This window comes from Bipolaris sorokiniana, assembly GCF_000338995.1.
Source record: "Bipolaris sorokiniana ND90Pr unplaced genomic scaffold COCSAscaffold_1, whole genome shotgun sequence".
Classification (NCBI taxonomy): domain Eukaryota; kingdom Fungi; phylum Ascomycota; class Dothideomycetes; order Pleosporales; family Pleosporaceae; genus Bipolaris; species Bipolaris sorokiniana.
The window spans coordinates 487,668-503,479 of NW_006911895.1; the positions used below are offsets into that span (position 1 = coordinate 487,668).

Below are 15,812 nucleotides of genomic sequence, written 5' to 3' on the forward strand. Positions count from 1 at the left end.
AAGATTCACAAGCGCAAGGTGAAAGACAACACGTAGCCATTATCGGGGATTTCCGCATAAGGCGGCATTATTCCCGAATGATGCGGGAAGCTGAATTACCCAGAAAAAAGAGGGTTTTGGTGTCATGATTGTGGATACGACGCGCCACTTGATCCCGATCCTTACATTGACGTCAGCCGTTGTTGGGTTGTGGGGAAGCAGAAGAGCAAGGGTGCAAGCTTGCTGGTTTGCGGGCGGGTAATCGAATGAATCTTGTTTTTTAGGTGGTCGGGGGGTTGTGGGTAGTGCGAAAAGCAAGCTTGCTGTCGAAGGGGTGGTGCCAGGGCAGGGCCATGCTGTTGGTTGTGGATTGCGCAGATGCATGTGCATGGGCGAGGTGGGTTTTAGGCTGGCTGGCTGGCCTGCTGGCTGGGCCGGTTGTTGTATGCTCTGCTCTGCTCATACTCTCTCCTTCTACTCTACTACCTTGGAACCTTTTTGTCTTGACTTTGAATTTCTAATTCTCTAACTTCCCCACCCACCTCTGCCGATTCTCCTCCCCTCCCCTAAGAATCGATCTCTTGGTTTCCTTTGACGGTCCATATATACACAACCACACCTAAACCCCCAACCTACCATTGCATGATCGCGCGCCTCCCGCCCGACATGGCCGACAAGAACCAGAATGATCACTCGGACTCGGAGCCGCACGAGCGCTCCACCATGGCGCAGCAAAAAGCCATCAATAAAAAGAAGCAAGAGCGGCGCGAAGCCGGACTCCAATCCGCCCGCTCGCGCTCCTCGTCGCGCCGTGCCCGCCGCACCCGCCTCGAGGAAGACAAGAAGAACGGAAAGTACATGCACACGACGCCGCTCGAGGTGCTCGAGGAGGCAGATGCAAACGGCGACTTGCAGAAGATGGGCATGTTTGAGCGTATTGGTCCGGACAGCACGTCCATGGATGGGCCTGTCACGTATGCGCGTGCCATGCGTGGCGAGATTCCCATGCGTGGCACGAATCCCAACGAGCCGTTTCGTATGGAGCCGGAGAAGCGCGGCAGCGAGCTGAAAGATCAGGATGGACTAAAGTTGACACTTGAGGCGAACCTGGAGATTGAGATTGAGCTCAAGGCGAGTATTCGGGGAGATTTGACCTTGAGTTTGTAGTAAGTTTCCCTCGTTCTTTTCTTCCTTATACCTTTTTCTTTATACCCTTTTCTTGTCATACACACCTTTTTTTGTGCTCCCCCCTCTCAGTCCTATGCTTTTCGCTTTTCGCTTCTCGTTCGTCCTCTTTTTTTGTTCGCTTACATGGAGAGCCAATACATGCCATGTATACGGACTTGCACGAGAGAGCACAAAAAAGAAGAAGACGAAGAAGAGAGAGAAAGCGATGGGAAGCATCTTTCTCACCACGCACAAACGCTCGTACAAAAAGTATTTGGGCAAGACAAGATGCTAATTGGCCTCTTTCAACAGCCAATAACATAATTGCCTCTTTTTTGTTTCCCCGCTTGCGGAGTTGTGTCAAGAATCGTCTATTGCCTCTCTCTTTTTCTCTTTCTTCATCGTTGCAGTCCGTCTTGGAGCAATGATATTTTGCGGCTCTCTCTCTTCCCCTTGTCTCTTATTTACCACATTTGTTACTCTTTTTTTCATTCTCCTTTCCAAACATGCCAGTGTTCTGGCCTGCAATAGTAACTGAACTTAACAGTGAATAGTGCTTGAATTTCGAAAAATCTACAGTCGGCATTCAATCAGCATTTTGAATTTTTTTGAGCCATATCCTTTTTTCCAAATCGAACTGGGAAAATTTTTATTCGACGATTGTGCGGGTTCATGGCCCCTTACACACCTGGGAGAGGTATATACGAGAGGGGCGATTGCTGCCTATATATGAAGACGAGGAGAAGAGTGGAATATAAAGAAACTTGCACTTTGATCTGAGCGTTTGAGGAGTTTATTACTAGGGAAATCATTTTTGTCTTTCTAGGGCTATTGTGTAGCATTTGTGGAAAGAAGAGAGAAATATTGATATAATGACACATGTGACGATGGCTCCTTCCTGTTTCTCGAGTGGTCTGATTCTGTTTCCGGTATCGAAGATTGTTTGTTTGTGTATTTCTTTGCTGTTTTTCTCGAGGAGGAATGGGCGTGTAGATTGAGTGATGTTGCAGACTCGAACATATTGACAGGGATGCAGTGTGGTAAGGGCCGAAACGGCGACATTGCTATGGCCATGATCAGGGGGAACAAAGGGATGATCTTTCAAGGATGGAATTGAATCAAGTCTCCTCTAGGCACGGATATAGTGTTGCGGGAGGAAAGTGGGGTGGTAGTGATAAAGGGCACGGGATGTAGTATCGAGACCAAGAAACAGGGTATGGTCACGTGACGTATATATCGTCGCTAGTAAATGTGCAGCACGGTTGAGCATTGACTATAGATTCTTGTTAGTTTTGCCGCAAATAAGTCAATGAATGAGGAGGCATATATTTGAACACAGTTACTCGGAGATGTGTCATGTTCAAGTAGAACCGTAGTAACGAGTAATTTTCTCAACTTTCAATGAAGAGAGTTGAGTGTCGTACTGCTTCTAATGATACTAGACTAAAAAGGCAATGTAGGATGAGCATGTTAGTCCGCTGGTTAAAATGCACCATTTTGCACTCCCACCTGCCAATGTGGGAGCCCAGTGTTCGCTACTTGATCCAGCTAACGGCGGGGAGCGAAATGGAATAGAGTTCGCATGCGCGAGTGTGATAACGAGTAGCTTGGCAGGAACTCTGCATCTAATTTAAGCTTGGACTATCGGTGCAGATGCTGGGGTAAGGTGAATGGGAGAGTGTTGAGCTAGTAGTATGTGATACTGCACATCTGTAGCATCTTGCAACGCAAATATGCATGCCGTCATGTAGAAACTTTATCGGCATGTGCATGAATGTTGAAAAGGGACTGGATCGATGTGAATAGACACATACGTACTCTCCCATCGGATGACCAGGAGTAGACGGAGTGAGCAAAGGGGGGTGCAGGATGGGTAAGGTGAAAAAGGAAAGAGGAAGGGTCGAGGTGGATCTACATGGATGTGAGTAGATGTAGATGGAAGGCGGCGAGTCAGGAAGGGATCGTGGATGTGGAAGGTGAGGCGTTGATGGGCAAGGGCAAGGGAGGCAGACAGGCAGGAACGGTGGGTATCAGCAGCGCGGGCACAGAGGTCTGGATGCTCGGGCAAAAGCACGTGAAGATAGCTAGATGATGAGGGCGCAGACACAGAGGTGACAAGTGCCAGTGCAAGTGCATGACGCGGGTCGGGGAGAGGCCAAAAGGTTCCGAAAGTGACAGGGCCGAGGCAAGGGCGCCGGTTGGATCGGAGGGAGGGAAGGGAGGCAGTTGGGATGGGTAGGCCCAGGCCAACCTTGCGCGGGACAGGCGGAAGAGACAAAGAGCGTCGGCCTGGGTTCGGAGGGCAGTGGATGACGAGTGTTTTCGGATTACGAGGATTTGGAGATTGCAATACCAAGACGGCCACTACTGGAGACGTTGGCATCGAGTCAGGCCGCTGCGGTCCGTACTAGTAAGTTTGCTAGTCTGCTCGGTCTACGAACATGCGTACGTAGCAGTATAAGGATAGTACTTTCTTACATGTATGCCCGTAACCATGGCCCGATAGTTATGAAGGCCGACCGAGGCTAGATAGCACATGGTTTGTTGTGTAACTAAGTTTATGTGTATGTACTGTCTAAGTACTCCACGTGCTACTAGATCCATCGATAATGGAGGGGTGGAGGCCCGCCGATCGCTCGGAAATATGGCTGCAGATCAGTACAGCACTCGATACACACACACACACACACACACTCACACACACACACGCCCACACACGCGCGAGACGTCTTTTTTTTCTCCGACCGCAGTACCCAACATGCCCAAGACTCTCGACACGACGCTTCTTGGATAGTGCACGGCTTACACATGCCCAGCGTCTTGTCGAGCGTCAGCTTAAAAGCCTCGGTCCGGAGAGCGTTGCCCCACCATGGATATATACTTAGTATCCAAGTACGTTGTTCATGTATCAGCGTCCTTGTCGCTATCCTTGCCCTTGACCCTGTCGGCGGGGAACAAGTCATGCAAACCGACGACTCGAACTCGGGTGATGCAGCAACGCATAGCATAGGTGAAGCTTGCAGCACATCGAAGCTTATTATCAGCCTATTGGAGGTGTTGGAGTAGCCCATTTCGGCCAATCCCACGCGCCTACACGCGACGCTCAGCGCCAATCATTGGCCCTCACCCACACCTGTCCTCGACACACAGCCTTTGCTACTACTTACACTACACCCAGGGGCAGGGACATGTTGCGGCCCGCAAGGCCCGACCGTATTGTATCCTGTCCTATCCTCGTGTTGACGGCCATCTAAGGGGCAGCACTCACACGTGTGGTTAGCTGATCATAGCATCAGCATGTGCCACGGGTGCTGTGGTGAGCAGAGGGGGAAAATACGTGCAGCGTGTCCATGTCCTACCATGCATGTATGTATGTATGAATGGATGGATGGATGGATATACAAGAACGTATGCATCCAAGCCATGGATAGGCGGCCTAATGTGGAGAGAATGGGCTATCTGGGGCGGAAGCTAAGCACTCGGTACGCGCACAAGTGGATTGGATGGCCGAGCAAGACCCTGCCTCTTGCCCAAGCGACTGCGACTCTCTCCCCGCCGAATGCACATACACACACACACTCACACACACACGCCCACACCCATCTCTCGCCCTCCCAAACACGTGGGCACCACTCAACATCCACTCAGCCCTTCCATCCATCTACATACTCCCTCTCCTAATAGCCCCCTGGGCCCTTATCCCCCCAGCCTGCTCCCACCCTAGCACACGCCCCGTCTTCTGCTCGGCACACGCGCGCCTCCAATGTCCCAACTGTGCCTGGGGCTTGTCGTCACGCCCGCATCCACGTCGTACAGGCCACTGTCTGCGCCCACCCGTGCCAGTTGAGCGCCCTGCTTCTGCGTCCCCACCATATCCACCATGCCCGCCACAGGAGGAGGACGCGCTGCCCGCCCCCCGCCCTCCACGATACATTCCTCGCGCAGAGAGAGTAGTGCCATGGCACCTTCGACCCAGCGCCCGGGCATCAAGACACGCGCCTATTCGGCTCCCAACGTGCCCAAATGCGATAGTGACGTTAGCACCGACTCCTCACGCACAGACGACGACCACGAAGGCGAGGAGATTGCCGACGATGCCTTTTTCCAGCGATACCACTTCTCCCAGCCCGTTCCCATAGCCCAGGAAGAAGAGGCCGGTAGCAGCGCCGAGTCCTCGTCCGACACCGAAGGCCCACTATCTCCCACTCATGTCAAGGATCGTAGCCAAGCGGGCGACTCCGTCTCGGAGCCATCTACGGGGGTGAGTCGTGATTTTTTCTCTCCTTAGTTGTTATTGTTGTTGTTATTGTCGTCATGGTGCTAGCGTTTCCACGGCGCAAAGAAAAAAGAAAAGAGGAGGACTGCAAAGTAAGACGAGGAACGACAGAGATTGAGCCTGCCAACAACACAAATGGGAAACCATCAAAAAAATAAACCTGCCACAAAAAACTTTAAACTGGCTGACATTGTGATCATCTAGTCCACCAACAGCGACTCAGCCGCCACCACCATGCAAGATCTCAACATTGCCGTTGTTGGAGTGCGGGGTTCAGGCAAATCTACCTTTGCCCGACGCGCACTCGGCTTGCCCGAAGCTGCACCCCCAGGCAATTGCTCGCGCAGAATGACCATTGATGGCACCATCTATGTAGTCCGCTTGGTCGAAATGACCTTCACCCACGTGCAAGTGGGCGAGCGCGGGAACATCAAGTGGGCAGACAGCACCGACGACTGTGCCACGCCTCGTATCCATGCCGCCGTTATCCTCTACGATGTCACAAACCAGGAAAGCCTGGCTAACGTGCCTGAAATGCTCAGTTAGTGCCCGTTCCGACCGGCCCACGAGGCGCCTCCGCTCCTGCATCGTGCTAACCATGTTCGCAGACACGTTTAACAAGGCCCAACTGCCGTTCATCTTGGTTGCATGCAAATGCGATCAACACCCCGCTCACCGCGAGGTCGATCCATCTGTGGTGGAGCACAAAGCAAAGTCCTTCATTGGAGACGTGAGCGTGTTTCAGACCTCCGAATCGTCGCCGGAGGCGCACCGAGCATGCCTGTCGGTCATCACCCGCGCAGCAATAGCGGCCAAGCGACGTAAGTAATTCATTTCCTTTTTTCTTCCCTGACAAGCCCCCCGTGACGTGTCGAGCGCGTCCCCCATGGCCAGCATTGTCGTGCTTGTGCACAAGGATGCAAGTCATTGACGTACTTCAGCTTCCTCGCAGGCCTCAATGGCGCGGCGCCGGGCCAATTCTTCCGCAGTACAGTCCAAGACCCAAAAGGACCTTTGGAGCCGCAAACACGAGCGTGCTAGCTCGGAAATCTCCCTCAGGTTTCAACGTAAGCCTAGCGAGATCAAAGGCCACCGTTATAAGCCCAGCGACGTCAACAAAACCTTTTTCAACGCCGACGAGTCGCCCGGCTACGACTCGCAGGATTCCGATGATCAAGATTCGGATGCTGGCCAAAGCATCATGTCGGTGAAGCCCTCTGACGAAAATGGCTACACCTTTGAGCAGCTCGTCGACCGACTACTGGCACAGCCAATGTCCAAGAATGACACCAAATTCGTCTCCGTCTTCCTCGCCCTGTACCGGAGGTTTGCCACACCGGGCCAGCTCCTCGAGGCCATTATCAAACGCTTCGAGGCTCTTAACAAGGAAAAGGACCTACCGATGATCCGCATCATTGCTCAACTCCGCTACCTGACCATACTACACCAATGGGTTGCTTATTACCCTGGTGACTTTGCCTACCCCACTACTCGCCGCTTGATTCGACGATTTGCATCCTCGTTGGCCTCGAACCGTGAATTCTCCGTTGCCGCAACCGAAATCCTTCGCGATCTGGAAATGGTCACCGAAGACGACGACACCGACTGGGCCTGCAGCGATCGTCAACGGATGCAGAATGAAAACATACCCGCATTCCACAACAACGTGCTTGACGAGGACTCGGACGAAGACGAATTCTCGAGAGCCTTGGGCCACATGTCCATGGACGACTCCTCACGAAACTCCATTGCCCGAAGTAGTTTGACTGGCGGCGCCCCATCTACAAACGAGTCCATGGGCTCATCACAGACCCTCATCACCCAGGTCGAAAAGAATGAACGTCTTGCCCGACAACTCGAGCCCAACCCTGTCAAGCCCCTATCAAAGATTCAATGGCACCAGTTCATGAACGAACCAGAGGATGCCATTGCCAGAGAACTGACCCGCATAGATTGGATCATGTTCTCCTCGGTCCGACCACGAGATCTTGTCCGCCATGTCAGCCTCAATAACGACGAAAAGAAGCGATGCAAGAACCTCGAAAACGTTACGCGCATGACCGAACATTTCAACTACATTGCATTACTCGTCACAAACTACATTCTCCTCCGCGACAAGCCCAAGCACAGGGCACTCATGATGGAGAAGTGGATGAAGATTGCGCGACAGCTTCGCAAGTTGAACAACTACAACATGCTAGGCGCTGTCATGGCTGGCATCAAGGGCACAGCTGTTATTCGCCTGCATGCAACCAAGGACTTGGTTCCACAGGCCACGACTCAAGATTTTTGGAAATTAGACATTTTGATGAGCCACACCAAATCGCACGCCGCGTATCGACTGGCATGGGACAATAGTTCAGGAGAACGGATTCCGTACATTCCGCTACTTCGCCGCGATCTCGTATCAGCCTCCGAAGGTAACTCAACATTCATTGGCGACAGGAAGAAGACGGACTCAGCCTTGGCGCCACATCCTGGTGTCAGCGTCTTCGAGGCAGCTGCAGGAAAGCGCGACAGCCGAGAACCATTACCAGGGGGAGTTGTTGGCAAAGAGAGGATCAATTGGCGCAAGTTTGAGATTATGGGCGAGGTTATTGTCGGCGTGCAACGTGCCCAGGGCACGCCTTATCCAAACTGGCAAAAGTGCGAAGAAATTCGAACCCTGATCCTCGACGTCAAGATCAACAAGGATGACGAAGTAAGTAACGCACCCTAGACTGGCGTAGTGTCAGACAGCTAAGAAATCGCACTAGGAACTTTGGGAACGCAGTGCCCACCTCGAAGCCCAAGGAGCCAATGAAAAGGGTAGAATAGCTCGATGGTTTCGAGAGCGTTAGTGCCTCTTTCTTTCCTACTGTCTCCTTGCGGGCGTGTCACATTCTCCATTCTCAATCTTGGCATTGAAAGCAGAGAAGCTAAGCCAAGGACTTTTAGCTGGGCGTATATCTTTGCCTTCAATGCCTTTAGCGTTGACGTTGACCCACCCGGCGATAGCGGCAGCAACAGCATCAGGCACCTAACACACACAAACCCCCATGCGTGCATGCAACAAAGCATTGAGCCACAGATACACAGCAGCAGCACCCTCATCACCACCGCCATTGCTTGCGTACTCTTTCGACAGGGACAATGATTGCAAAACGCCGCGCCGACTACTCTGATTTGTTTGTTTTTTTCTTTTGAAAGACATTCCCTCTCTCTATCTCGCCTGCCATATATACCCATCTCTGTTCCACCTTGTCCCCCTCCCACACCAGCAGAGGTGGGAGGATTGGGGACAGCATTTGTAACGACCTGTACCTGTTTTTCTTTTTTGCTCTTTTTTTTGAACCACATTACGAAGCATCTTGGTAGTCCTAGTTTCTTTGTCTCTTTCATTCTCTGTTTCTTTTTGGTGGGCAAATCTGCACGATACCTCTCTTTGTCTACTTGTCAGTCTCTCAAATTCACTTCTGTCTAGATATTCATGGGCATTTTTTTATTGTACGTACTTGGATTCTTAACTACAGTATATCCACATGATAACCAAGGAAGAGGTCTTTATTTTTTTTTTGCCTTTTTTGTGTGCCATGTGTGGATTTTGTGGTTGGAGTTCGAGTGTGTGTTGACGTCACTAAATATCTAGTGAAGAAGAGGGCAAATTCTTTTTGTCTTTTTCTTGGCTTTATTCGATAGGATATACGGGGTGTTTATTCTCCATCTTAGGAAGGGATAAAGACCAAGGAAAAAAAGGTGTTTGTTTGGATCTATATAAAAAAAATGGGGGAGTTTTTTTTTGGGTCAAGCTGGATTAAAGCCTGGCTTCGTTTCTAAGCCGTGTTTCTCCCTCGCTCTCAGATTTTCTTCTTCTTGACGAGCAGGCTGTTTGAAGCGGCTCGCTTTTTTGTGTCCCGTAGTCGTTCGATATGATGGTATTGAGGAATCCAACAGTCTCTGTCCATGACCTTATGCGCTGCTTTGCTTTGCTTGCTGAAATCGTGACATGCTTGCTTGAGGGATGCGTTGGGCACATGCCATGATACGACAGAGAGTCACTTGATGGAGAGCAAGAAGAAACAGTGCACGATATGTATATATATATTATTCATCTTGCATATGTAACCTTATAGTATACTTTGCTAGAGACTCGAACGCCATGATGCATCTATTTGTTCAGCTCTTCGGCCCTCTTCTTCAACTCCTCCTTGCTCGCGGGCTCGGGCAGGTCCTTGGCAATAACTGGGCCCTATACATACATATTTTGTTAGCCTCAGGAACATATCGCTTGCTCTACCAAGTCCTTATCAAGTATGATTTATCGTACCTTTGACATGTGAGCCTGAGCATGCTGCATATTGCCCGTGTCGTGCATGTCGTGCGACGAAGCCGTCGAGTCCGAAGACTCCTTTGCGATCTTATCGGTGATGCCTGGGGTGAAGTTTTTGTTAGTTTCATTGTTACAGTTACCAAGCCACACACCATAGCACAAGAAAGCAAAGAAAGAGGATGGGGAAAGACTTACTACCAGGAGCAGACTCTTCAACAGGGTGGTCAGGCATTTTCAGTTTTGCTTGTTTGATTTCTTTCCTAGAAGGACTTCTGGGCCGCCAATGTACAAGAACTCGGCTACGTAGGCGTTGACTTTATCCTGCTCGGTTGTTTCCTCGCTCACGTCGAGCTTCTGGACGTCGGTGGCTAGCGCTGCGGTCTCGCTGTCTGTAGTTTCGGTTTGGCTCTGCAGGTATTGCAGAAGCGCGTTGAAGTTTGGCGGTTGTTGTTGTTGCGAGTCAGATGAAGAGGCCATGTTGGGCAAAGGGAATGATGCGGGTTATGTAGGCGGCAAGGTAGCGGGTGCGTGATCGGTGACGTAGGTGTGAAGGTGAGATAGGAGAGCGGGGAGCTTGCAGTTGCAGTGGTGATGGACGGAGGAATCCTTTTGGGTTAGTGCGGGGTAGCTTAGTGCATAGTTTTCTAGTAGTATGTACGTAGGTAGTTGGGGGGCTCGTGGAATGAGAGCCTAGAGTCTAAGGTGTGACGAGGAAAGGTAAGGCTACTATGGTCTGGCTTGGAAGACTAGAATGTAGGAGCATTGAGTGTTTCCTCCGTGTCATATCGGCATCGGGTGCTGCCGCTGGCCGGGCTATTCTGAGACTCGACTTTGAGACGAGGCTGGATCTCTTCATGTCTTCTAATCTGTTGAGGCTATCGGTGTATGGAGGATGCTTATGTACCCACTTGTTGCGTTGGGAGTTGTGGATCAGCCTGCACAGCATACCTGCAATTACAACGACCTTCTGTAGTATTCACAGATCTTGGAAGTTAGGTACGTTCATATTCAGTGAGACTCAAGTCCAGGTCAAGTGTGTAGTGTATTCGGCCAAGTTTCTTGTGCAATGTGGACGGCATGCACTAAAAGTAACCTGATTCTTATCTAGCCATGGCATGGTTGCTGTATAGTAGTAGACTAGCCGTCGATTATGATGCAAAAGACTTTAGACAGGTTACATGCACTCTACTACTGACCTAGCTAGAGGAGGCATGTACATATTCTGTGCCCGGTATATCCAAGAGATGTCCAAGTTTCACCATAAAACCAATCATCATTGCATGCATACACACCTGTTCGTCACATGAGAAGGATATAAATGCATAGAATTTCCGGCCCGTCGGATCGCATGCCACCCTCTATTAATATGCTTGAACCTGGAAGACTTCTGGACGTTTGACGCCATTTGCTTTGCCAGATGGTGGCGATACTGGTGCCGTGGGTGTGTGGAGGTTGATCATGCTCCTTCGCGTTCCCCACCAAGACTCGCCACCTCTTGGTCACCTTGTTGGCGACAGCAACGGCTAATGTGTGTGTGCACCACGGAGGCCAAGCTCAACCCTTGTGCTTTTTTACTTGGACGCTATAGATATACGCCATTCTTTTGACAGTCGGCAGGAAAATGGCGCGGAGAACGAGTGGCCCATAGCGGGCCCAAACTCTATAAGCGGCAGCTCAGCCACCGAAACGCGTCGCAAGGGTGATTGACCTGCCGCCGCCCCTACCGGGCCTTTGCGACGTTTCGGCTTAAGCAGGCCTTCATTCAGGGACACCAGCCTACACAATACACACAATTCTCCCTCTCTCTTCTCAGGCTCTCCCATGCTTGCCCCCCTTCCCGATTGCGATATACCCGGGAGTCATGTGAGGCCTGTTGTCCGCCGTCGATCGTCATAAGCTTAGTCTCATCATCAACGTCGTATCGCAATTCAATTTTCACTTTATACCCGCTGGTCGGAACACGTCTTCCTGACGCCTCTGTCTTCGCGTGAACTGTGACTTTGCTGTCACGCCCCTGGCATCGCGATGCCGTCGTTACTCGGGACCTCGCTGTTGGCGCGCCAGAACCCCTTGGACGACGCGAGGAACACCTTTTCGTCATGGGATAACTGCATGGCCAAATCCTACTGCAAGTGCGTAGAAGTGGCTCTCCTTGCCCGATTCCCCTTTGCTCACATACAACAGATGGCCAGTTATTGTCGGAATCATCATTGGCGGTCTCATCCTCTTCTCAGTGATTACCTGCATTGCGCGATGCATATGTTGCGGCGCTGAGTGCGCCTGCTGTTGCTTCAGATGCTGCGCTTCTTGCTGTGGCGGCGGCCGCCGCCGAGGAAGCTCGCACAAGCGCATCAAGAGTGATTCTGGACATCCATATCCTCCTCAATCGTATGGCCCGCCTCCTCCTCAAGCGAACCCTTATGCGCAGGCGCATGCTGCCGCGCCACCTCCACCGGTCTTCAACCCGCGACTGGCAAACCAGCAGCAATATCAGTCCAACCCTATGCCCACATTTACACCTGCCCCCCAACAAGAAAGGCCGCAATATGCCACATTTGATTCATCCAAGCCTGCAGCAAACGAAGACTCCCTTCCAGCTATGCCGACGTGGAAGGAAGGACGAGATGTGCACGTAGAAGTAGAGGAACAGCCAGTGGCACAAAAGAAGGGAGACATGGAGTTGGACAGGCTAGATCACAATGGCAGTGTGACAAGTGGATCCATGGGAGGCGTGGCGGCAACAGCAGTATCTGGAGCAAGACGGTCTCCTGGCCCGGGCAGGTCCCCAGTTTCGCCAGATTATGGATATCCACAAAACAATTCGTTTGTGAGCGATGCCCCGTCTTACAACAACAGCAGCAGCCAGGGACAGTATGGTCAGCCATATGGCCAGCAAGGCGGATATCGCCAGGGCTCGCCTGGACACGGTCGATCTCCAGTGTATGGAGCCGGTGCAGGGTACGGCCAGCAGCAGCAACAGCCATACGGTCGACGTTCACCAGGACCATCCCAAGCATACGGTTCCCACGACCAGCTGAGCCAACAGAGTGACATGCACGCACCGTACCACGAACTACCAACATCCTACAACCAACCCCAAACATCATACAATCAACCACAATCATCCTACGACCAACCGCAGTCATACAACCAGTCAGCACCCTACAACAACCACCAAGACACTTACGACCAACGAGACTACCCCGACGAGCCCACACACAACTACTCATCCCAGGCACCCCCCTCCAACGCATACAACTACAACGCAAGCATAGCCCCCTCGTACCACACCTACGACCCAGCACCACCACCTGTGCAGCCCCTACCCTCCCCACCACCACAATCCTCGGGTCCCCCACCATCCCTCACCCCCGGCCGTCCCAACCAAACAACCTCACCGGTATCAGCGTACCCGGGACAAAGATCCTACACTCCGGCCGCGGACACGGTAGCACCACCACAGCAACAAGCCCCACCGCAGCCTTCTTACCGAGCATTTACCCCGGGAGCTGAGACTCAGCAGCAGTCGCAGCAGCAGCAGTATGGGGGTGTGGGCAGGAAACTGGTTGATGGGTCGTACAGGGATATATAGGGGGTTTGTGATGTACAATTAGTTTTAGTTTTTTTTTATGTTGTCTGAATATTCTGGTGAATCTTCTTCTGATACCCCCACCATTTTTTTTTACTCTTAAGTGTGCTTTTTGTGTCTGTGAGGCTTGGTGGTGTGATTTCCTCTGTTGTCATTTGTTGGTTGGTTCATGAGGCTTTTTATCAGTTGAGTTTATCAGGGGAAAGATGTGGCTGTTTAGTTTTTTGTGGCTTGTGATTATTTAGTCTAGTTTGGCCTGAGGGTAGGGGGACTAGAGACGTGGCGACGGCGTTGGTGGAGGCGTGCAGACTAGAGTTGTAGCGTGTAGACTAGGAACTGCAAGTATCATGACTTTAAAGACGAGCAAATCGAGAGGTGCAAAGTGAACTTGTAGAGTAATTAAAGTAAGGTCCATTCATATAAAGCTGGGGGTATCAATCTATGCGCAGGTGGAGCGATCAAGAAAAGAAAGAAAACCATGTTCTCGACTTGCCACTCCCCCTTTGCATCCATCTTGTCGAGCTAGACCATACAATAAAAAGGTAATACAGACGATCAGAAAAAAAGAGGTTGTTCGCTCGCTTCCATGCCATGACCATTACCACATCATCCATCAACCTCCACTCTAAGGGTATAACCGCTCTCTCGATACAACGAAAAACAACAAAGGAAAAGTAACCTTTGGCCACCCCCATGACACGTACCGACCGTTCAAGTCCCAGCCATCACAGTCGCGGTTGCGTGCTCAGGTTGCAGCCTCAGTAGTAGTACCCGTATCTTCTCAAGCGCCATGCTGACGGGTGGAAAGCAGAGTCGGCGTCAGTCAAGCAGAAGAGAGGTACTGGGACGCAGAACTAGACTCTACTCGTGTGCGTCGTCCTCCTTCGGCCGCCGCCGCCACGGCCGCATGTCAGGCAGCTGATGATGATGCCGAAGAGCGAGACGATGGCGTTGATGATCGCCTTAAGACCAGCGGCGATGGCGTTGACAATGGCCATGATGCAGTTTCCGATGGTGCGGAACTAGAGTGGAATGTCAGTTTGGGGAGCTTGAGGTGGAGGGTAGAAGAGCGGACGTACGACTGACTTGATGCAGGATACTACGGCACCCATGATTGCGATGTTCTTTTTAGAAGACGGATAAGTGGTGTTTGTTTTTGTGTGGTGGAATGGGTTGGAGGAGAAGAAGATTGTTGTTGTATAGGTATATGTGAGTGGTGTGTGGTATAAGATGGAGAAGAAGCAACAAACAAAGGTGGTGAACAGGGCTTATATTGTGTGCAGCCAGGATAGGCGGTTGCACAAACGCTACGTCACAAGCGTCCGTGCCTGGGTGCTTGCTGATGCTCGCTGTTCGCTTTCCTCATCTCATTTCTCGATAGTACGTACATACTACACCGCAACCCAGCCTGCAGCAGCTGCAGCAGCCGCAGCCCGCCCCACTCCCCTTTGGGGTGGATGGCATACCGCCCACTAGTCAAATTTTCCGTCAAAGCCCATCATGGCCCTGCAAGCTGACTTTGGACCCGTTTCTGGATCTGGGTTCTGCAAACCAACACACGCACAGGACGCGCAAAAACGTCAGTGGGAAAGGCAGGTTTTCCATATGGACGAGGCGTGACGCAAGACATGGGAATGTACCCTGCTTGCACGCGTGATAGTGGGTCTGCCGCCACAACCTTAAAAGAGCGCCGACGTCACTCTTAGTCCCTGAAACAGAAGCGATCGCTAATACCACCCAATCAATCACCCTGCCATCACACACGCCGTGCCTAAAGCAGGTAGCCTGACATTTCTCTCGATACGCCCATATTGAATCGCTCTGCCAAACCAGCCTACCATTCAGCACACCCACTCATTTCAAGTCATCACAATCTCCGCATCTAGCCCTTGTACTTTTTCTTATCCGGCAACATTATACCGGCTCGGCTGCCAATATCCCCCATGAAACAACACAAGTAGTCAGGGTGACGTAGAGGCTGTGGCTCCCGCCTCGAACCCATGGGTCTTCGCTTGTTCGACTCAGAGAGTGACGCCACAGATCCGAGCAAAGAAAATGCACGGGGCGGTTATCGGGAACAAGGTCTGGCTTTTTAGCTCCAAAGGGACATGGGCATGGAAAGGGCCCCACCGCATTTTCGCGTCTCGATCTCGTTCGATCTTTCTTGCAAGCTGCAAGGAAGGTGATGCGTATGCTGTCATTGTTCGTAAGCGGAAATGTGTCGGAGTGTTTTTTTCAGACTGAACTGCATGCTATCACAGGTTGTTGTGGCCAAAGTCTGCAATCGTCATTTTAATTCCCCCAATCCCCAGGGTCGTCCTAGCTTTCCCGCCTCGAGCTTGTGGAAATTACGGTCGGTCCTGGTCAGCTGCTCTGGAACAAACATTCACTAGAGCACCCGTTTTGGCCGTGTTGGCGCGCTATGGGCGTGTTAGCGCTGGTGCTGGGTGGATTGATGTGGCTGGTGACGCCCGTTTGGCAAGCTCGACACC

At 51.5% G+C, this 15,812-nt stretch overlaps 7 protein-coding genes across 7 annotated transcripts; 3 read left to right on the forward strand and 4 right to left on the reverse strand.

Moving 5' to 3' along the window:
• Positions 1-645: 645 nt before the first annotated feature.
• COCSADRAFT_21378 (uncharacterized protein) lies at positions 646-1,146 on the forward strand (the record flags this gene model as incomplete). Its single annotated transcript, XM_007695864.1, has 1 exon — positions 646-1,146. The coding sequence occupies one exon, from the start codon at positions 646-648 to the stop codon at positions 1,144-1,146; it is 501 nt and encodes a 166-aa protein (XP_007694054.1).
• A 28-nt stretch (positions 1,147-1,174) lies between these two features.
• COCSADRAFT_206416 (uncharacterized protein) lies at positions 1,175-1,721 on the reverse strand. The gene has a single exon (XM_007696349.1). The coding sequence runs from the start codon at positions 1,466-1,468 to the stop codon at positions 1,202-1,204; it is 267 nt and encodes an 88-aa protein (XP_007694539.1). The 5' UTR covers positions 1,469-1,721; the 3' UTR covers positions 1,175-1,201.
• A 1,050-nt stretch (positions 1,722-2,771) lies between these two features.
• On the reverse strand, positions 2,772-4,336 carry COCSADRAFT_186111 (uncharacterized protein; the record flags this gene model as incomplete). The annotated part of the gene is made up of 5 exons (XM_007696350.1): positions 2,772-2,848; positions 2,965-3,541; positions 3,625-3,794; positions 3,953-4,236; positions 4,314-4,336. 5 exons carry the CDS (start codon positions 4,334-4,336, stop codon positions 2,772-2,774), a joined length of 1,131 nt encoding a protein of 376 aa, XP_007694540.1.
• A 690-nt stretch (positions 4,337-5,026) lies between these two features.
• Positions 5,027-8,262, forward strand: COCSADRAFT_155337 (uncharacterized protein; the record flags this gene model as incomplete). Its single annotated transcript, XM_007696351.1, has 5 exons — positions 5,027-5,407; positions 5,627-5,963; positions 6,031-6,243; positions 6,364-8,123; positions 8,179-8,262. The coding sequence occupies 5 exons, from the start codon at positions 5,027-5,029 to the stop codon at positions 8,260-8,262; spliced, it is 2,775 nt and encodes a 924-aa protein (XP_007694541.1).
• Positions 8,263-9,483: 1,221 nt separating this feature from the next.
• COCSADRAFT_176949 (uncharacterized protein) lies at positions 9,484-10,208 on the reverse strand (the record flags this gene model as incomplete). Its single annotated transcript, XM_007696352.1, has 4 exons — positions 9,484-9,650; positions 9,729-9,832; positions 9,927-9,939; positions 10,002-10,208. The coding sequence occupies 4 exons, from the start codon at positions 10,206-10,208 to the stop codon at positions 9,570-9,572; spliced, it is 405 nt and encodes a 134-aa protein (XP_007694542.1). The 3' UTR covers positions 9,484-9,569.
• A 1,230-nt stretch (positions 10,209-11,438) lies between these two features.
• Positions 11,439-13,694, forward strand: COCSADRAFT_31884 (uncharacterized protein). Its single transcript, XM_007695949.1, has 2 exons — positions 11,439-11,863; positions 11,916-13,694. Exons 1-2 carry the CDS (start codon positions 11,757-11,759, stop codon positions 13,321-13,323), a joined length of 1,515 nt encoding a protein of 504 aa, XP_007694139.1. The 5' UTR covers positions 11,439-11,756; the 3' UTR covers positions 13,324-13,694.
• Positions 13,695-14,554, reverse strand: COCSADRAFT_31885 (uncharacterized protein). The gene is made up of 2 exons (XM_007695950.1): positions 14,400-14,554; positions 13,695-14,342 (listed from the first exon to the last, which is right to left on the reverse strand). Exons 1-2 carry the CDS (start codon positions 14,430-14,432, stop codon positions 14,175-14,177), a joined length of 201 nt encoding a protein of 66 aa, XP_007694140.1. The 5' UTR covers positions 14,433-14,554; the 3' UTR covers positions 13,695-14,174.
• Positions 14,555-15,812: the final 1,258 nt, after the last annotated feature.

Coding starts and splice junctions, on each gene's coding strand:
- COCSADRAFT_206416 (XM_007696349.1), bottom strand. CDS start 1,468: ATGTTATTGGCTGTTGAAAGAGGCCAATTAGCATCTTGTCTTGCCCAA.
- COCSADRAFT_31884 (XM_007695949.1), top strand. CDS start 11,757: ATGCCGTCGTTACTCGGGACCTCGCTGTTGGCGCGCCAGAACCCCTTG. Junction 11,864..11,915: donor ATGGCCAAATCCTACTGCAA/GTGCGTAGAAGT, acceptor CACATACAACAG/ATGGCCAGTTATTGTCGGAA.
- COCSADRAFT_31885 (XM_007695950.1), bottom strand. CDS start 14,432: ATGGGTGCCGTAGTATCCTGCATCAAGTCAGTC. Junction 14,343..14,399: donor TATCCTGCATCAAGTCAGTC/GTACGTCCGCTC, acceptor ATTCCACTCTAG/TTCCGCACCATCGGAAACTG.